This window comes from Penaeus monodon, chromosome 2, assembly GCF_015228065.2.
Source record: "Penaeus monodon isolate SGIC_2016 chromosome 2, NSTDA_Pmon_1, whole genome shotgun sequence".
NCBI classification, from domain to species: domain Eukaryota; kingdom Metazoa; phylum Arthropoda; class Malacostraca; order Decapoda; family Penaeidae; genus Penaeus; species Penaeus monodon.
This window is the reverse complement of record NC_051387.1, coordinates 28,876,630-28,898,754: the sequence shown is the minus strand read 5'-3', so window position 1 is coordinate 28,898,754 and position 22,125 is coordinate 28,876,630. Positions and strand designations below refer to the sequence as shown.

Here is a 22,125-nt window from a genome sequence, read left to right as displayed (position 1 = left end):
GGGGGACAAAAAAAAATAAAGAGGCAAAAAAAAAATTTGGGGGTTTGTCGAGGGTAAAGGGGAAAGAAAACCCAAAGATCGAGTTGAGGGGAAGGAGGGGGGAGAGGCCCACGGTGCTCAAACATGAGCATCCGTTTTTGTATAGGGGTTTGGTGTGTTGTGTGTGTGTGTGTGTGGTTGTGGTGTGTGGGGGGTGTGGTGTGTGTGTGTGTGTGGGGGTGTGTGTTGTGTGGTGTGTGTGTGTGGTGTTTTTTTTAAATTTATCTTCATCATTATCTATCTTTTATTATATATATTTATATTATAAAATTATATAATATAATATATAGTTAAAATTATAATATATTAATATATTGTGGTGTGTTGTATTATCTATACATATATATATATAATTATAAAATAATATATAATATATATCTATATATATATATGAGTGGGTGTGTTTGTTTTGGTTGTGTGTGTGTGTGTGGTGTGTTGTGGTTGTGTGTGTGTGGAGTGGTGGATGTGGACGGTGTGTATGGGAGGGGCGTGTATGTGTGTGGACGGGGACGTGTAGGATGTGGCATGTAATCCATAAATGGTGGGATGTGGACCGGGACATGGACAGTACAAAATGGGGGGATGAGTTTTAATGTCGACCCCCAAATTTGGGCTTTGAAGGAAAGGCAGCTGCGATCCAACAATACGTTTGGATTGTTGGTTTAAAACTGTGGCATTGCTAAAAAAAACCCTTGAATGAAAGCCGCAGGCGATTACATCTGTTGCCGTTACTAACCTTTACGTAAGGTGGCGGGTTGCTTTGGCGGAGAATCCCGGAGTCAAACTGCGCGATCTCGAGGCCCCCCCGGCAGATCGTGGGCCTGTCCCCCAGCCACCGGTACTTCCCCAATCGCCGGTTGGCATCGAGAGGAAAGCATGCTGTGAAGTGGCACGTGGCATTGTGCGGGATCGGGACATTTTGCCCGGGTTTATACGAATCAGTTTTGGAAAAAAGAAATTTTCCATTAACGTTTTCCTTTTTTTTACGAACAATTTTTTATTTTTTTTGTGTGTTATTATTGCTATAATACTTGAAAGCTCTGTCAACTTTGCAATCCTCACATCCCCATTCAGTATTTTTACTATTTTATCATCTTTCATTCCAATTTTGATGTTACTCCCCCTTTCCCTAAAATTTTTAAAAACGATAAAAAATTTTTTCATTACAATTTTATCATCAGCGAAGTTTTTAAATAAAAATGAAACATAGAAATGCCATCCAAAAATGCTCCATTATTACTATGATCATATCACTAGGGTGTTTTGCATTATTCATACTGAAGGGGTGGCCCCCCAAATCCTCCTCCCCCTCGGGTTTTTAAAGAGACCCCTCCCCATCTTTTTCCCGTTTTTGGGGCCGCGCCGGACTTCGCTTGTCGCCTGGTTTTTTGCGGGGTGTTACCCATTTTTTTTGGCTTTTATTTGTCTATGTTTTGTGTTTTACGAAATCTCTCCTTATACCCTTTTTCTTTTTTCTTCGATATTGGAAAGGGTTCTTTTTTGTTCTTTCTTAAGACCCAAAAGTCTATTTTATTCGATTTTTATTTTTTTAAAATTTTAAAAAGTATTAATTTCATTTTCATTTTTATCTTATTTCGAGTATTTTTCACTCGTATCTTTTTCTTCCCTCTTTTTTTTGATATTTTTTAATTTTATATTAATTTGGAAAATATTTTTTTTTTATTCTTTTGCAAGTAAGCATGTATTTTACCCGTATGGGAAAGTTACAATTTTAAAAAAATTTGGAAGATGTATAGTTTGTGACGAAAAACCCTGGGGCAGAACACTATAAAAACTGCCAAAAAAAGGGGCCCAAATTACTAGTATGGACCAGTACCCTGTGTGTCATTTCCCGAGTAGCGTGGTGAAGCGGCCACGCCCCCCCAAACCGAGAGAAGTTAAATCCTTTTGCTGCGTTCATTTTCTGAGGAGTGGACGTGATCCCTTTTTTAAATTTTATAAAATTTTCATATAATCTTTATAAATTTAAAATAATTAAATTTTCTTTTATTTAACTTAATACGGGATCGTAAAGAGTGGTTTTTTTATTTATTTATTAAGTATAAATTTTTTTTTTTTTTTTTTTTTTTTTTTTTTTTTTTTGATGCTTTTTTTAGAAATTTTACTTTTGCCCCATAAGAATCAAAATGGAAGCTAAGAGATTGCTGATACAAAAGGGGGGAAAAACCCTGGGTAAATGTCAAGATTTGAGATGATGTCGGTCTTTGTTTGTTGGCCTAATGCCTCACGCACCACAACGATCAAAACACTGTGAACCCACACCAGTGACATACTTTTTAATACCCCAAGAGCAAAAAAAACCTCCAATCCCATAATTATAATTGATTTTAAAATGCTGTAAAACGTCATTTTGTTAAAAAAAGTGTTGTAAGTTGCGAAAATCATCATCATGGTGCTATTGATATTAGCAAAAAAAAATTTTAGTATCATAATTTTAGTTTTTATTATATGATTGCTAGGTACGTATTATCCCTGTTATTTTATGTTTGCCATTATTAGGTATTTTCATCTTAAAACATTTTCACTGGGTGATTAGCATTATCACCCTTAAATGTTTTTATGTAATTTTTTTATTATGCCTTTTTACGTTTTTGTAATTTTATTTAAAATGTTTTTATGAAACGGAAGCAAATTTTGCCCCTCGCGATGTCAAACCTAATGAAGGGATCTGGGCTATGCAGCCTTACTACAGTGGCTAGAAGTAAGCGTTTCCTTTTTTTTTTTTCCCCTCTCCCTCTCTCTCCTCTTCTCCTCTCTCTTTCTATCTCTCTCCCATCTTCTCTCTCTTTTTCCTCCCTCTCTTCTCCTCTCTCTTTCTCTCTCTCTCTTCTCTTCTCTCTCTCTCTCTCTCTTCTTCTTTTTTTTCCTTTGTTTTGAAGGGTTTTAAAGTGAAAAAGCCCACCCGATCACAGGAGGTGACATGGACCCCCCACACCGGGGAGTCGAGAGGAATTGCGAAATCCATGTGGCAGGAAAGCCTAGCGTTATCTAAAATTTATGAAATCGCTGAATTTCCCTCTTCAAAATAAAAAATGAATAATAAAGGCCGCGAAAATCCAAAATTTAATACAATGTTTTTCGCTTTTTTTCCAATTTTGGGGGAGATAGTACCCGAGTTCATCCACCCTGTCCATGTCTGTTTGTCCCAAAATCTTCTGGCTTTTTATTTTGGATAATATGAAACTATTACAGGGGGAAAAAATCACTAACGGACACTCAGCACCCATGGCATGGCGTCTAGTGCCCTGGTCTTAGTGCAATGTCCCCTCCCCAAGTTCGGGGATCAAGAAAATAAAAGTCGTTTTTCCGTCATTCACAATCTTTTGTTTTTGGTAGTAAAAGAAATATTTCCCAATAGATAGAATACAAAAAAATGTAGCGCTACCCTACTATGAACAATATAAAAATAGTGAAATAACAACAAAAAAGGATAATGATAAAACAGTTAAATATAAAATTGGAAATATAATAACAAAAATAAATCATTACATTATATTTTTATTTTATTTTCATTATTTTTATTATTATTTTATTTTATTTTTATTATTGTGTTTTTGTTTTTTAGTTATTATTTTTTATTATTATTTATTATTAAATTATTATATTATCCTACTTGGTTTGCCCTCGAAGTTACGCCCCAAATCATTTCCATGGACTACAGACTTCAAGAAATTTATTTGGGTAGAAAAGGGTGATTTTTGCAAAACCCCAAATATTGAAAAAAAAGGCAACCCCTAATGCGCTCATAATATCACGAGATATGAGAATCGTTTGACCTTATTTTATTTTCGTTATGTTATAATTTTTATTTTATTTAATTATTTTATTATGGTTAATTTTTTATGAAACTTTGAGGAAAATCCGTACTGAACTAGTTAAACCCCAGTTTTTGCATATTTTCAAACTGTCGAGGAGAAATAAGAAAGAAGGCAGGAGAGTAAAAGGGAAAGAAAAAGGGGGAGGGAAAAAAGGAATGGGGAAAGGGGAGAAGAAAAGAAGGGATGGAAGAGAAAGGGGGATGGGATTGGGAAGGAAGAGAAAAAAAGGGGTGGGGGGGAAGGGGGTAAGGGGGCGAAGGGGGTGGGAAAAGATTAAGAGGAAGGGAGGACGGGGGGGGAAAGATTTAGACTTAAAGTGGGGGGGAAGAGCGAATTAAAGAAAGATTTGAAATGAGAGGGGGCAGGCAGGAAATAAAAAGGAAAGGGAGAGCGAGATATAAAAAAAGGGAGGGGAGAGGAAAAAAGGCAGAAGGAGGAGAGTGCAAGGGGAGGCCTCTTTTTCGGGACCCTCCGCGGGAGGGGAGTAAGAAAAATTAGTAAAAATGTTGATGGTGATGAAGAGAAGGATCGATCATGATGAAAATGATAAAACACAATAAAAAAAGCATAACAACAGCAACGATAATAGAATATAATGAGTAGGGGTTAATCGACAGTTTAAACACATTAGTACGACAAAATGTGAAATAGGTCAGGACCGGAAAATTTGTGACCTTTGACAAAACCCAATGTCCACAACAAAAAAATCAATCCCCGGAAATATAAACCACTTTCACATGGGGTTTTTATGTTGTACATGAGCATCATAAGAGAAATAATGAAAAAATGTTTAAATAAGCGAGTATCCCCCCCAATGTGGGTGACAGGTGACTAGATAAGATACACACCACACAACCTTTCGAGAGGAAAGCAGGTTAATGATCACGAGGAAACCCACTAGCCAAGTAAGAGGCTAACCGCACCCCTTAGGTTGAAAATGGGCATCAAACGAAGAGACACTGAAAGTGATTAAAAACATATCCTTTCCGAAATATTACCATAGCCGTGGTACAGACGAGGATCTCTCAAGCGGGTTTGACATAGAAAGATCACCGAATCACAAAACCTTGTGAGAGTGAAAAGCAGTTAATGATCACGAGGTAACCACACACACCGGGGTTTAAAAAATGGACACATAACAGAAAGTGACCAATATCCGTAACCGAAATCATTACCGAAAGGCAGAGCTAAGATGACTCACCCGCGGTCCTCCACCACCCCGCAATTTTCCCCATTTAAATTTTTACCGAGATCAAAAATTGATTTTTTACAGACGAGGGAGACCGTCTCTCCAAGATGAAACTGTCAAAATCAATAAAAATAGGTCAAAAGGGTTTGCTAATGACCGAAATTCTGCTCCTCTCTCACTTACAGAGAAAAGAATAAAATTAAAGGTAAAGGTTATAAAAATCGTTTTAAAATATAGCTTTTTTTTGTTGTATAAACACATAAAGCCTCTCACGCACACCACACACACACAACACACACACACACACACACCAACACCACACACACTTTTTTTTCCCCCTGCATTGATGAGATGACAAGGAAAATTTCTAACCCGTGCCTGCTTTACATCACTGGCTGTCGAATCCTCATCGTCTTCTGAAAGTCAAGAGGGGAAAAGTCAGATATAACGGAGGCGGTGGGGCGAGGGAAAACTCTCCTGTTGTTTCCCACCGCATGCCAACAAACCCTCCCCTGCGATGACCCGTTACCAAGATCGAAACCGTGAAAATGAGAAAATATATTGGATAGATATTTTCACGGTGGCACCCTTTTGGAGTTTGATGGGGCATGTGTCAGGACACTATGTAGCGATAAGTAGAGCTTTGGGAAGATAATTCTTTTGTCTCGGTCGTACCCTCCTTTTAAATGACAGTCTGTCCCCAGTGGTTTTGGAACTTCCCCTTTTCTCTCCGGTGATTTTCCCCAGGGGAATCATTTTTATTTGCGTGTCCCGGGTTCTCCATTAAATATCTCTTTTTTTCCGGGCTATTGTCACTCATTTTCACCACCAAACGATAAAAAGGGCTTTAAATACCATTGACGGCAATATTTCATGGGGCAACATTGAATTTTTTTGGGGCGGGGAACACAAATAACAGGTTAAAATTTTTCTTTTTAAAGAAAAATGGGGTTAACTTTTTCTATTTTTGCCCTTTCATGCTTAAAAAACAAAAAGGTTAATTCCCTAAAGTTTGAAAAGTCGCGGGTTTTTTTTATTAGAGAGCATTAATAGGTTTAAAGGTACCTAACCAGGTCAAAGAGGTTTTCCCCCCTGTATTCGCCTAAACACCTAACAACCACCTCTTCTTGCTAGAGGTAATGAGAAAATAATCGCAAAGTTTATAATCAGTATCTTTATTTTTTTTAAAATGATAATATAAAAAGGTGCAGACCTAATAAAAAAAATTTCAATTAAAAAGATTAAATTTCGCAGAATAAGCGACCTCCCTAAATTTTAAGTGTTATACTAGCCGTTTTACACCCAAAGACATCTTCATAATGAAAATAAGTTTTTGAAAGGATCAAAAAATTTCTTTTTTACTTATTATGCTCTAAAATTACACAAACATACCCCCTAAGAGGAATAACACAAAAAACAGGTTTAAATTTTCTGTGTAAAGTAAATGCGATAACCAATATTCAACCTTTTGCCTTTTCATATTTAAAAACAAAAGGGTTTTTTCCCAATAGTTTGGGAAGCTTTGGTTTTATTCTATTAGAGAGCATAAAGGGTTTTCAAGTTATTTACCCATTCAAAGACGGGTTTCCCCTTTTTTTATGCTAAAACCCAAATTATCTCCCAAATAGCCACATTTGCCAATGTAAACTATGTTTGAATTGAAAAATGACTTGAAAAAGGCCCGTTTTTACAGAGAAGACACCCTCAAACCAATAACAAAAAACCCGGGCCCAAGGAAAGACGGATAGAAGTCGGGCCGGTAATGACCAAATTCAAGGTTTGACCCGAAAACAGGTGACCCTTTCCCTTCCTTCCCTACGCCCCTGTCCCACATTCCTCCATCCCCCTTAAAAACCCAATAATAGTAAGAAAAAGAAGAAAACAAGCAAACACCAGTCACAAGTCCTGTTTAAAGGGAGATAATAAGCTTGCATGAAGTGTTACAGGTGAGGATCACACCTATAGTAATGAGCTGCAAATCAATATGAAGCCCGCGTATTGTCGCGACGACCCCCCCCTCCATCATCCCCCCCCCTCCCCCCCCAATAGCCTTTTTAGATCTCAAGTTTAACAAACCAGTCAAAAGAGGCGATGAAAATGAAAAACGATAACCAATATTTTCTATTTGCCGTTTCATATAAAAATAACAGGTTTTTTCCCTATAGACTGAAAAGAGCTAGTCTGATTTTTAGAAGCCTGAATATTTTTTTAAAGGTATAACACCGGTAAAAGCGGGTTTCCCCCCATATTTGCCGAAAAAAAAAACAAAAAAATTTATTACCAACTAGCGTCACCCCCTGTCCCACGTGTTGACTCAGTTATTTTTTGTAATGCCCTAAAGGGGACAATGCGGAAATTTTTCCAAAAAAGTTCCTGCCGCTTTTCTCGATTTTTTAAAATCTAATTAAACTTAGGAAATTTAGTTTTCCCCTTAAGACCCATATGTAAAAACAATAAGACGAGCGTTTTTCCATAAGAGATGCATAACAATACATCCTCCTTTTTTATGATGATATCAGAAAAAAAGGGATGTTTTCAGCAATTACTCCCCCCCCTAAAAATTTGCTATAGTACCTGGCAAACCCGTAATGGGAAAAAAAAAGAACGAGCACGGTAAAAAAATTTTTTGCGCTTTCGGCACCATTTTTAAGTAATAATACATATATTTCTTAAATCTTTTACAAAGAGAGAAAATATCTTTAAGTCGACACTGAATAAAACTTGTACTTGACCTTTCCCAAAAATTTTTTAAAAAACTTGAATACAAGCATGCCAAATGAAAAAAACACCTTCCCCTAAAATTTTTTCACTATCCCACTATTTGCGCAGTGACGAAAAACTTTTAAAGCCCCCATGTAAACTTTTCATTCAAGAATCAAAAAAGAAGTTTTTGTTTTAATTTTAACACATTTTCCCCTTTAGAAATTTGACTTTTATAAAAAACCAAGAACTTTAGAAATAGAAAAAAATTGAGGTAAAAAAATAACTTTTTTCCCCCTCATGAATAAGCTTTTATAATTGTTCGATATTGGACAAAGACCACACAAATGAAAAGCAAGTTTTTTGACCTGGGTACTTTTACAGAGGGAGTAATATACATGACACCGCGATGCGAAGTTAGAGACGCATGTGATTTCAAATGATGCTTTTTTTTTTTTTTTTTAAAAAACCGAGTTATCAAAAAATATATATTATATTTCTTAATCAAAAACGTTCTTGCAAAATATAAAAAAAAAGGTGCTTTCTTTTTGTGTGTCTACATTAGTATTTTTGTTTTACAGGGCAAAAAGTGTTTTATGCGAAAACATACAGTCGAGGAGGTAATTTAAAGAAAAAGGGTTGAAAATCACAGCCCAAAGGGAAAAAAAGCCCAACCGAAGCAATATTTTCAAATGACAAAAAAAAAGACGTTTAGGAGAAAAATTTCAATTACCTCAAAATAAGGGGAGGGAAAAAGTTCTTTTATAATTAGAGAAAGAAAAGCCCTTTTTTAAAAATAAAGGGGTGATTTGAAGAAATTTTATGAAGAGCAGTTTTTTCAGATTGGGAAAATATGGTAAGTTTAAAAGTTATAGTTTGCATCATCTTAACAAAAAGTCTTATTACTAAAGAGCCTTCCTAAACTCTGCAATGCCCAGGCAATACCCAGAAACGGATGACCACAGACGGGTATCAGGGAATACCTCAGCTGTCACGAGAAAATGACTTCACCGAATAGAAAACCATTAAGGACGTGCAAAGTGAGGAAGAGGCGAACAATAGAGCGACACCAGGAAGTATTTTCGTTCCTTTCATGAAGAACTGCATAGTTAATGAAATTCCCATGGAAATCGCCCCCTTAATTTTCTTTTGACCAAGGGTTTAAACCCCAGTTCTAGATAGCAGAAATTTTGAAAGCTCGCCCGGTTGTTGATCTTCGTAGCACATCGTTTCAACCCCTCTTTCCCGCTAGCTCACGGTCTGCCCTTCAAACATGCCATATCTTTGGGCGAGGCCTACCTTCTCCTAAATCGTTCCCCCCCCTCCCCCCTCGAAAGGCGAGCTGTTTACCCGGGAGGTAAAAAATGGTGTTAAATAAAATTTGGGCTATAACATAACTTCACACAATATAAATAAAAAGGGGGAATTTAAATGACTAGAATTGGTGAGTTTAAGCCATATAAGTTGGGGTTTCTGCGAAAAAAAACTAAAATTTGATAAAAAGTAAATGTCTTATAGGTTAAAAAGAAAATTACTCGTTGACTGCAATAACAATCATCATAGTACAAACATTTCCCACGATAATTTGTCAGAATTTTAAATTCCACATTTTTTAAGTTTGCTTCTCGTTTTCCCTCGAAATTTATTTTTTTTTTCCCATTTCGCAGACAGAAATACGAGGGGTAGCAGGCACGTTTTGTGTTTTCCCGGGCAGTACCTCGTGGAAGGGCATTCAGTTCTGATAGGGGTTATAAATACAACCCCCGCATCTGAGCTTTTAATCTAGTTTTTAAAAATTTTCCTTATTAAAAAAGGAATTTTTTTCTTAAAAAAATAATGTTTCCCAAATTGATCAATATATGTTTTTTTTTCATAAAAGACCATCTCCCTTTTTTTTAAAAAGAAAAAACAAAAACCAATCCTCGAAAATTTTCCGCGGGGACAAGTAATACGTTGAGAATGCGACATTTTCCCCTAAATGTGCGACCGCCAAGGGGCACCCCCTCACATGGGGTGCACTTTTAGCTTCATCAGAAACCGATTCTCACCCTTTGTAACAAAATTTACTGGCGGTACATTATAATTTTCAGCATGTAACCCACTTTATCCCCTTTTCCTTGTCGTCAGAAATATTTCTCCCTGTAAGTTGCCCGATTTTAGACGAGGGGCCCTTATTCCGCCCGCCGCACTCTCACTGACCCCCCCGGATGGCGCGGGGGGAATTTTAAACCGCCCCGCGGCGGCGGCGAGGGCGGCGGCGGCGAGGGCGGCGGCGGCGAGGGCGGCGGGGGGGGGGGGGGCAACAGGGGAAGGGGGGGCCTTTGCGACAACACTTAATAGAGGGGGAAGGGGCACTTTCAATTTAAAATTTTTCCCAAATTTTTCCCCTGCGAAAAGTCGTTTGAATTTTTAAAAAATGCCCTCATAAACCGACCTGTCAAAAAATTTTAATATTTTTAATTATAAAGGTTCTTTCCTCTTCTCTCTCTCTTCCTCTTCTCTATATATATATAATATATATATATATATATAATATATATATTATATATCCGCTTTATATAAAAAAAGGGATAAAAAATTTGATATTAGATAAAAGGGACCTTGTAAAATACTGTCAAGGAAAATATGAAAACAAAGGAAGTAGATGATGACAAAGCCGGTTTATCTACGAAGATAAAAACGCAAAATTTTTGCGAAAATAATATTTTTCTTGATACAAAGAATTTTAAGAAGCCCCTCCCCCGGGGGGGGGACAGGGGAGGGGCGCATCCGCGTCAGTGATGAGTGGTGCGTGGGGAATAAGAGCCCCCGTTAAGCTGCGGTCAACATACGAGAAGACGGTGATAACGTAGGAGTTTACATGCTGAATGATTTTAAAGTAACCGCCCAAGTAAAAGTTTGGTAAAAGGTGAGAATCGGTTACTGAGACAGTAAAAGTGACCACATTGGAGGGGTGCCTTGGCGGCGCACATTTAGTGAAGTTTTTTTGTTTTTTGATGAAGTCGTCGTTTATGCTTTTAATTTTTTTCCGATCCCAATGCCCTTTTTATTTTGCAAATTTTTGGGGGAAGACAAACCAAATAAAAAACATCATTAAATTAAAATAAAACAATAGTTTCACCACACAAAAAAAAAAAGATTTTAATTTTTTTTTGGTTTGTTCTTCCCTTTATTTTTTTAGTGGCGGTTTAGAACCCAAAGCCATTTCCTGTTCATTTTTTGTAAAAAAAATTTTGTTTGGGTCCAGTAGGGAGAGGATTTTGGCAAAAGAAGAAGGGAGTTTTCAGGAGAGCACCTGCCCTGCCCGGTGTTGGGGGGAAAGACACGCCCTTTTTCTACTCAAGACAACAGCTCGGGAAAACTAGGGCATTGTATAAAAAAAGGGATACTTACAATTTTCCCCCAAAGAAACCTTGTACACTACTGAACTAAAAAAAATTTTTTATAACCCCTTTTTAAATCTCGTATAAAGTGTAAACTGAGAACGGTATTTTTTAACTTGGGCCAATCCCCGGACAGTACAGCATCTCAGACGTATTTCTTGTTCGCTGGAAAATTATCGGAAAGGGTTTGGGGATTTTTTTTTCTTTTAATAAAAGGTTAGATGGTACTTTATGCAAAAAATAATATTGATTCCAGGAAGCATTATTTTTCATTTAAGAATAAAATTCACTTTTACATAAGGAAATTTTGGGAAAAATATACATGTAATGGTCGGGGTGCGGTTGTTAGATTTATAAGCCCCTTCAGAATTGAATGCTCCTTCCGCAGAGGTGACTGCCGGAAGGGAAACAAAACGTGCCCTGCTACCGTCGTATTTTTGCTGGAGTGGGAAAAAATAAAAAATTCGAGGAAAAAAGAGAAGCAAAACTTTAAGAAGATGGAATTATAAATTTTGACAAAATTTTCGTGGGAAATGTTTGTACTATGATGATTTTGGGATTTCAGTATGAGGAATTTTCATTTTAATATAATGAAAGAAAATTACGTTTTTCAAATTTATTTTTCTTCGCAAGGGAACTCCAAAGGCTGTATGGGTATAAGCATCACCAATTCTAAGTATCAAGTCAAATATTTTATATTGTGTGAAATTTTGTTTAGCTCCAATTATGATTTAAAACACCATTTTTTTAAACCTCGCGGTAAATACAGCATTTCCGCTTTGTCGAGGGGAGAGGGGGGGAGGGAAAAGATTTTGGAGAAGGGGAGGGCCCCGCCAACAAAATAGGGATGTTGATAGGGAGAACAGACGGAGCTAGCGGAACGAGTGGGGGAAGAACGAGTGCTACGAAGACAAAACCGAGGGAGCATTTCTAAAACTTTTTAGTATCTAGAACATGGGGGTTTTCCTGGTCAAATGATTTAAGGGGGGGATTTCAGGAGATATTTTATAAAAAATTTCAGTTCTTCACGAAAAGGGGAGAGAAAAAAACTTCCAGGTGTCGCTTATTGTTCGCCTCTTTCCCCACTTCGCACGCCATAATGGTTTTTTCTATGTCGGTGAAGAACTGTGACAAGCTGAGGATTCCTGATACCTTCTGGGTCGTCCCTTAGGTATTGCGGAGCATTGCGGTTTAGGAAGGGATTTGATAAAAAAGACTTTTTTTTAAAGGATTAGCAATGCATAAATTTTAAAACTTTCCATATATTTCCAATCTGAAAAAAAAGCCGTTATATAAATTTACTTCAATAACACCCTTTTTTTGAAAAAAGGCATTTGCTTCTTAAGTTATGAAAGAAATTTTCCCCCCCCCTTTTTATGAGGTAATGCGAATATTTTTTTTCCTAACGAAGCTTTTTTCTTTCATTTAGAAATATTGCTCGGTTGCGGCTTTTTCCCCCTTTGGGCTGGATTTTAACCCTTTTTTCTATAAAATTACCCCCTGATGTATTGGCCCATAACACTTTATGCCAGTAAAAAAAAGAATATTAATGTAGAAACAACAAGAAAGCATTATTTTTATATTTTTCAAAAAACGTTTTGATAAAAAAAAATATATAGTTTTTTGGTATGGGTTTAAGAAAAAAAAAAAAAACGATCAGTTGGAAAAACACAGCTGTTGCAAGATCACGCATCGGGGGGTGTCAGTATTTATCCCTTGGTAAAATCCCCTGGTCAAAACTTGCTTTAGGCTAATTTGTGTGGTCTTTGCCAAAATGCGAACAATTTTAAAAACATTAATCAGAGGGGGAAAAAAGTTATATTTTTTTACCCCAATTTTTTTTTATTTTTCATAAAAAATTTGGTTTTTATAAAGGCAATTTCTAAATGGGGGAAAAAGTGGGTTTAAAAATTAATCAAAAACTTTTTTTGATTCTTTAAAATAAAATAGTTACAGGGGCTTTAACAGTTTTTGCATGCAGCAACTAGTGGCATAGGAAAAATTATAGGTGAAGGTGTTTTTTTCTTTTGGGATGTTGTATATAAGTTTTCAGAAAAAAGGGGAAAAGGTCAAATAGCAAGTTTATTCAGGTCGACTTAAAGAATTTTTTTCTTTGTAAAAATTTTGAAAAAATGATGTTTACTTAATAAAAGTGGTGCTGAAAGCGCAAACAATATTGTTACCTTGCACGTTTTTTCTTCCCATATACGTGTAGCCCGGTACTAAGCAATTTCGGGGGGGGGGAGTAAATTGCTGAGAGCTAGTCCACTTTCTGTGCTGTTCATCATAAAACGGGGAGTATTTTTAGCGATTTTTATGGGAAAGGTACGCTCGTCTGTATATGTTTTACTATGGGCTTAAAGGGAAAAAAAAAATATATTTCAAGTTGCATTTTAGATTGTATAAAAACGAAAATGCGGCAGAACATTTTTTAAAATATAGCATTGTCCCTTTAGGTTAATTTGCAAAACATAAAAGATCAACACGTGGGGAAAGGGGGTGACGCTAGTTGGTAGATAATAGGGGTTTTTAGGGTAAATATGAGGGGGAAACCCCTCTTTTTACTGGGTAGTACCTTTAAAACACTATTCAGGCCTCTAAAAAGAATCAGACTAGCGTCTTTAGTTATTAGGGAAAAACCCGTTAGTTTTAAGTATGAAACGGAAAGTTGAAATATGGTTTAAAACATTTTCATTTTTACAGAGACTTTAAGCCTGTTATTTTTTTATCGCCTTAGGAGTGTGTTTGGGAAGCTTGGATCATAATAAGGCAAAGGGGGGGAGGGGGAGTGATGATGGGGGTGGGGGTATCATATTGATTGTGTCACGTCATTAGCTAAGGTGTGATCCTACCTGAACATTAGGCAGAGCGTATTATCTCCCTTTAAACAGGGTTTTGACTGGGGGTTTGTTTGTTTTCTTCTTTTTTTATATTATTGGGTTTTTAAGGGGGAGGAGGAAGTGGGACAGGGGGGGTAGGGAAGGGGAAAAAGGACATGTTTGGGTCAAACCTTTTAATTGGTCATACTGGCCCGACTTCTATCCGTCTTTTCCCTGCGGGTTTTTGTTTTTGGTTTTGAGGGGTATCATCGTCTGTAGCACGGCCATTTTTCAAGTCAGTTCAAGTTAAACAAAAGTTTACTTGGGCAAAGTAGGACGCTAGTGGGGAATAATTTGGGTTTAGGTAAATTTCGAAGGGGAAACCGTCGACCTGGTAGATACCTTTAAAACCCCCATTAATGATCTCTAAATAGAATAAAACCAGGTCATTTCAACTATTAGGGGAAATAAATTTTGTTTTAAAGTATGAAATGTGCAAAGGAGGAATATTGGGTTTTGCTTACATTTCCAGAAAAATTTAAGCCTTTTTTTGGTATGCATCTTTGGGCGTAGTTTGTGTAAGCTGGAGTCAAAAAAAGTCAAAAAGAAAATTTATGATCCTTTTCAATAAAATATTTTTTAGAAATGTCTTTTGGGGGTAAGAAAAAGGTAGTAAACACGTTAAAAATGAGAGGAGGTGAGGCTTATAGTCGTTCTGCGAAATTTAAATCATTTTTTTTGAAATTTTTTTGGCGCACCTTTTTTTATTATGCTTTAAAAAAAAAATTAAAAAATTGATTTTTAAACTTTGCGATTATTTCACATACCTTAGCAAGAAGATTTTTTGTTAGGGGTTTAGGGTAAAAAAGGGGGGGAAAAACCCTCTTTTTACCTGGGGTAGATACCTTGGAAACCCTATAATGCTCTCAAATAGAATAAAAAACCAGGCTTTTTCAAATTTTGGTAAATTAACCTTTTGGTTTTATAACATGAAAAGGGAAAATTTTAAAAAGTGGTAATCGCTTTTAAAATTCACAAAAATTTCCTTTATTTTTTTCCGCCCGCCCCAACAAACAATAGTTGCCAGCATGAAATTCCTCAAGGTATTTAAAGCCCCCCGTTTTTTTGGGAGGGGAACAGTAAGTCAATACCAGGAAAAAAAAGAAGAATAAAAGGGGAAACCCGATACTGCAAAAAATAAATGACGTACCCCTGAATATCACCGCGATGAAGAAACGGGTTTAAATTCCCTAAACCTGGTGAAGACTGTCATTTAAGAGGAGGTACGACCGAGACAAAAGAATTATCTTAGACAGCTTAATTAGTACAAGAGGTCCGACCATGCCCCATAAAACCCAAAAGCTGCCACCGGGGAAGAGATCTATCCAATATATCTCATATTTGCACGGTTTCGATCTTGGGAACGGGTCATCGCACGGTTGAGAGGAGTTTTTGGCATGCGGTAGTAATCAGACAAAAGGGGAGTTTTTCCCCGTCGCAACGCCCCCGTTTTAAAGCTGACTTTATTTCCCCTTTATTACAACAGAAAAGATGAGGATTCGACAGCTGCAGTGATAGTAATGAGGCACGGGTTGAATTTTTCCTTGTCATCTGATCATAGCAGGGTGGGAAAAAAAAAAGTGTGTGTGTGGGTGTGTGTGTGTGTGTGGTGTGTGTGTGGTGGGTGTGGGGTGGCGTGAGAGGATTTTATAGTTTTATCAATCAAAAATAAAAGCAATATTGTATAACGAGTTTTTAATCCTTACACTTATTGTATTTTATTTTGGTACAGTGAGAGAGGAGCAGAAATTTTCGGTCATTTGCGACCTGTGTGACCTATTATTTGATTTTTACAGTTTTAGTATTTGGAGAGACGGTTTCCCCCGTCGCGAGGGTTTAATTTTTCGATCTGGGACAAGTTTTTAAAAATGGTGAAAAATTGCGGTGTGGAGGGAGGAGCCCCCGGGGTGATCATCTGTGCATCGCCACGGGAAAGTTTTGGGAGGGTATTGGTCATCTTTTTTTTATGATTACCCTTTTTAACCGCAAGGGTGTGTGTAGTAATTAGTACGGGCGGGGGTTTCCCCATGATCATTAACCTGCTTTCACTCTGAAAGGGTTTTGGGGATTTCCGGGGGGAATGATCTATGTCAACCTGCATTGGGGGATCCCCGTTGTACCATGGTATGAGAAGTTGGTTTCGGATATTTATAGTTTAAACACTTTCGTGGTCATCTTTTGTTTGATGCACATTTCAACCCTAAAGTGGGCGTTAGCCATCGTTTTTTTGGGGTATGGTTGCCCCGTGATCATTTAAACCCGCTTTTACCTCGATAAGGGTGTGGTTACGCTGTGTCATTAATTTTGTCCCCGTCACCTACACGGAGGGGTACTGTCGGATAATCATTTTTTCTTATTTTATTTTTTGATGGTCGACGAAATAAAAGCACAGGGGGAAAATGGTTAATATTTGGGTATGATTATGTTTTTGTGGACATTGGGTTTCGGTTTTTTCGGGTTTGTGGTTCGTAAGGTCATGTTACGTCCGGGCACGACCCTTCACATTCATGAGACAGAAGTGTTTAATTCCCGCGTATAACCACACTTAATGATACAAATTTTTATTATCAACAATAATGATAAGCCATATTATCATTATATTTTGTTTGCATTTTAAAAGATTTAAAGAATTGTAATTATTGTTACGTTATGATTATCATCACCATCATCATCATGATCATTACTAATATTGTAAGCATTATTGCATTATATTATTATCATTATCTTTAATATTTTCATTATTCATTATCATATTATTCATTATATATCATATTATTACTATGATCATCATTATCATCACCATCATCTCATCAGTATTCATTTTTATATCATTATTATTATATCTATTATTATTATTATCATTATCATCATAATCATCATTATTATCATTATCACTATTATTTATACAATTATTTCCATTTTTATTATCATTATTATACTTGTTGATATTACCATCATTATCATTATCGATATCATTAAAAATATTTCCATTATTATTAATATCATTATAATTATTATCATCATCATCATCATCATCGTTATTTTGAGAATTATTAGTATCATCATTAAGGTTATAATTAATATCTTTAAAAGTATTATTATTATTATTATTAGTAGTAGTAGTAGTATTGTCATTATTCTTTTTGTTATTGTTATCATATCACTATCATTTTAATGATAATCATCATCATCATCATCAATAATATTAATATTAATATCATTATTTTATTTTCATTCTCATCATTATTGTTTTATTACTATTCTTACGATTAGTGTCGCTATTATTATCATATTATTATCACTATTATTGTTATCACTGATTTTGTTTTTATTGTTATTATTATTGTTGTTGTTGTTACTATTATTATTATAATTATTATTGTTGTTATTATTATTATTATCATCATTATTGCCATTATTGTAACATCTTATCATTTTATCATTATTACTATTATTATTATCATATTATTATTATCATTATTATTGTTATCATATTAACATTATCATCATTATCATTATTATTACTATCATACTACTGTTATACTATTTTTATAACCGTTCATACTATATACTAACTGTCGTTATTATTACATTTACAATAATAATACTATTGATTATAAGAATAAAACAAATAACAATAATACTGATAATTTCTCATTTACTGTCAGTTCTCAAAAGTGTGCAGTAATGAGTTGTTTAAGAGAAGCTAATAACAGAACTATAAATAAATACAGACCTCATGCTGTACAGAACGTCGCCAGTCTTGTATATTCTATACAGAACGTTAGGCATGGACACCGTATGGATCTCGCCGTCCTTCAAGTTGCTGAAGTACGTATCAGGTTTCCACAACTTTGCCAGCGTCTGCCAGTAAGTAAATTGTGATACTAAAATGAAGCAAGTTATTCTAGCATGCACAAAAGGAAGACACACACCCCTTTGGTGTGTGTGGGGGGGGGGGGGGTGTTTTGTAGTGGGCTGCCGCTCTTATAGCTGATACTGACGGAGGCACTGATGAATGCGCTGATGGGGGGCGCTGAAGGAGGAGGATGAAGACGTCCTGGACATTTTAAGATTTCGAGGCCCATGATGACCGAGATAACGACGTCCCGATGTCACACTCGAGGCCTGCGAAGGATGACGTCAGGAGGTCGCCCTCGTAGATACGGTGATTTCAAGATGGCGCCCAAGATGGCGACGGACAAGGCAGAGGGAAAACCTTTTTCTTCCTCCTTTTTTTCTTTCTTTAGTGTTCATATTATTTTATATGTATGTGGTGTAACGCCTGGGTTATCCCTTAACAAGTGAAATACTGAAACAAGTGAAGTAACCCAAGAGGTCTTACTCAGATGTACACCACATGGTGGACAAACCTAACCATTATCAGACGGATCCCCAAGTTTTAACTTAGTAAATTCTAGAACCCAAGATACAGGCAGTATTAAATAAGTCAATCAATAATGAAGAGGGAAAACAATCTTTCAGTTTCCTCTTGATATCAATTAATCCCAAGTATGGAGTCCTGACACTCCTCAAAGGTCAGTGGTGGCAGTTTACCATTAATTGTGGAATGTTTAAAAATTAGATAAAAAATAAGTAGAGCCAACGGCCGCTCGAAACGCCACAGTGGTGGTCTGCGGCGGGATCGCCTCCACAAACATTTCACGCCTTATTAATACATAAAATATAATTTAGAATTATTGGTAATTATCAATAAATAAATTAAATATTACCACTTAAGAGATTTGTTATCTGTTATGGATATATAAATTAATTAGTGCTTGAATTACTGGAAAATATTGAATACACAAGATTTTATGCCTTATTGAACATACAAGTCATGGAACATATTTTGAAGGCATGAAAATATCTTGAAGTCATGTAATATATATTAAATTCATGAAAGATATCTTTAAGTCATGAACAATATCGTGCTATATTAGTTTAAGTATTTTACTCATGATTGCATGATGTATATATTTTTTAATGTTGCATGGTATATGTATGGAGTGCTCTTTAAAAAGGTAACTTTAAGCATAAATTTGTGCGTAACTTAGAGGTGAAAATATTTTCATTTATATATAAATCCTTGCGAAATCAGTGATGTGATTTTTTTATATACTGACTGGTGTTAGTCAAATTACCGTTAGGGGTTACATACTGCGAAGAGGCGGTAGAGCAGAAAAACAAATTAATTAATTAATTAATCAATTATAAAAAAAATAAATATAAAGAAGTCCACTAGTATGCAGCTTCGTCTCCGCTAGTATAAAAAAAAGTGCTCAACTCAATTGCTTATATTAATAAATAAAGCAAAAATATAATATAATTAAGTCCGTTAGTGGGAAAATTTGCCACTTAGTGACTAAAAAATATGCTCAAATAAGTATACATGCTAAAAAATAATAACTAAATAAATAAATAAATAAATAATAACATAAAATAAACTTATGTCCGCTAGTGAGAAATTTGTGTGTCCACTAGTATGGTTAAATTATACTCAGATTCTGTCACATACAATGAGTGGATGTCCGTTCCACCTGTCATTAATTAATAAATAAAGGTAAATGGAAAATAAAGACATACTGGGTAATGCGGATTACAAAATAAAGCTCTACTTATACTGATGAGAGGTCCGAGCGACAGAAGTAGATAGCTTATAATAATAGTAATAAAATATGACCATATTGCACTTGAAAGTGAACAGACTTACCAACAAAAAAACAATAGTACTGAATTACACAAGTAAATCAGTAGGTAAATAGTCAGAAAAATAAGTAAACAATTGTAAGGTTGACACGTGACGTGGTTTTATAAGGTACGGAAGAAAAGGGTCTATTAACATTTAAATAAATACACAAAGGTGATTATTAGAATGCCAACCTCAGATCAAGCTGGGCAAAGAAATCAGGGTCTCACGTCCGCCGCCAGCGAGAGCCAGGGGAGCGCTCCCTCAGAGAACATTATTTCAAACATAGACCTGCCCAGAGATGTCTCACAAATTTGTAAGAGTTTTACAGAGAAATTGGAGAGGAAGGAGATGGACAGATTAGAAAAGGCTTTTGATATTCCGTATTTTGTTTCGAACAGAATTGACAAACATCCTTCAATGACTCAGACAGTCTGCCCTGACGCAGGAAACTGGCTTGCCATTATAGAGGCCAGATGCCCGCGATCTGAGTGGACTGATGAAGGGTTAATAAATGTTGTAGTTAAATATGCACTAGATAGCACGGTAGCAGTAGCACAGTTGTGTAAGACTCAAAATTCAAGAAACTGGATAGCATTTAAGGAAACATTCCTGAAATATTTTCCTAAATCTTCCTCACTAGAGTTACTGTGACAGAGTTAGAAACCACAAAGATCCACGAGGGGGAGAACTTAGAGAATTACAATGTGAGGTTGCAGGTTCTTGTTGTAAAGGCAGTGTCCATAGATCCAACAAAAGAACCTCTGGTGCGCTATCTGGCAGGAAGGCGTTTCGTAATTTTTTTCCACCGCCTTTTGCCGAGAGATTATCTGTTTCCCAATATTTTAGACATGGGGAACTTTTAGCACAGGGATTGGAGTACATGAGACAACACCCAGAGGCTAAATTAGTTTATGAGGAACAAGGAATAATAAAAAGGTGCGTGTTAATGCCCTGCCTCATAGGACAACCGAAAGCCACAGTACTGAGTACAATAGCCAGAGTAAAATAAACATGACACTAACACGCAGGGATCTGATGCAACATCAGAGTGGTCCCCAGCCTTCTACGTCCTCCTTCAGAGAATTCAGTCATAAAAGGAAGTTACCTTTCTGCACGTTTTGCAAGAAGACAGGTCATGACATAGATACATGTTATCGACTCAAGCTCCAGGACCCTCTCGACAGAATGCTAGCAATAGTGACTGTAATTGTGGAAGTACTGGTTATGCAAAGAAAGCTTACCATTCACATTCAAATTGGAAATCAGCTAGGTATTATAATATTACCCATAAACGACCCACATGGAACCCTAGAAAAAAGTCAAACAAGTCACAAAATCAGTCGGGAAACCCCCCTATCGGAAGCCGCCTTGCCGCGGTGGGGGGCATGAGGTCCCAATGATCTGGTGAGCTGGTCCAGAGGGCTACCCATACTGGAGGGGTCACCAGTGAGGGATAAGACAAAATGGCTTCTTGGTGCACCAGGGCCTATGAGAGGGGATGGTGCACCCACCCCTCGTTCATTCCATCTTGGACCAGGGAGAACTCTCCCACGTGTGTTTGCCATGTGTGGCATCCATATTAGGAGTACTGGAGGTTGAGCGATGCTGCATGTTTGCCCTGCAGCTAGTGACACAACTCTTTGGTCCTCTATTCTGGTTAGATGGGTGGCTTGATCAAGGCCCGATCAAGTCAATCGGCTGGTCAAATATGACTAGGGTCAAGTAGGCACTGTTCAGTCAGTAGTGCATAAGTCCCGTGACTGCCATCAGTATTGTAATAGTGGCTCCATATATTTCCTCATTATCCCTGTTGGGAGTTTTTGAGCCCCAACTATAGGTTCCCCTCGTTGGACTCTATGATGGGTGGGGGGGTGAGGAAATGAATTCTAATTTACAAAGATCTAGCTCTCTCCCTGACGACCTACGCAATCCCCCGACCATTCTCTCTGGAACATCACAGTTGTCTCTCTGGAACCTTTCCAGCTTCCAAAGGGCAAGAATGGGAATCGTAATGGTTCCCAGGCTCCTAAACCAGGTAAGAAGGGGAAAAGTCCTCCTCAATCCACTAAGGAAATCTTACCTGATATATATGAAAGTATTTCATATGTTAAGTACCTAGTAGTGAAGACCATTGATGGTGTACCAATCATGGAACTTGATATTTTTGAAGCACATCAGAAAATAGTTGAGGTATATCAACATGATCCTCACATCACCCCACAGTGAGATGATAGCCTGATAGTTGAGGTTTCGTCACCAGACGAGAGTGACCGTCTGGTGTGCGATATGTGACATCCCTGGGGCTCAAGTTTCATGTTCTCCTCACAACTCTTGCTGTTTTAAGGAAAATGGACAACCAAGAGTATGTGTAAAGTGTGGTACAACAAGTCATCAGGAAGATGTG

The 22,125-nt window shown here is 36.7% G+C and overlaps 1 protein-coding gene across 1 annotated transcript in view; it reads right to left on the bottom strand.

The window, feature by feature from the left end:
- Positions 1–17,940, bottom strand: part of LOC119578584 (glutamate-gated chloride channel alpha-like) — a 30,337-nt gene extending 12,397 nt beyond the window's left edge. Inside the window, exon 1 of the mRNA XM_037926153.1 lies at positions 17,766–17,940. Within this exon, the coding sequence (XP_037782081.1) occupies positions 17,766–17,821 (56 nt within the window). The 5' untranslated portion in view covers positions 17,822–17,940. The remainder of the gene's footprint in view (positions 1–17,765) is intronic.
- Between the last annotated feature and the right edge of the window lie 4,185 nt (positions 17,941–22,125).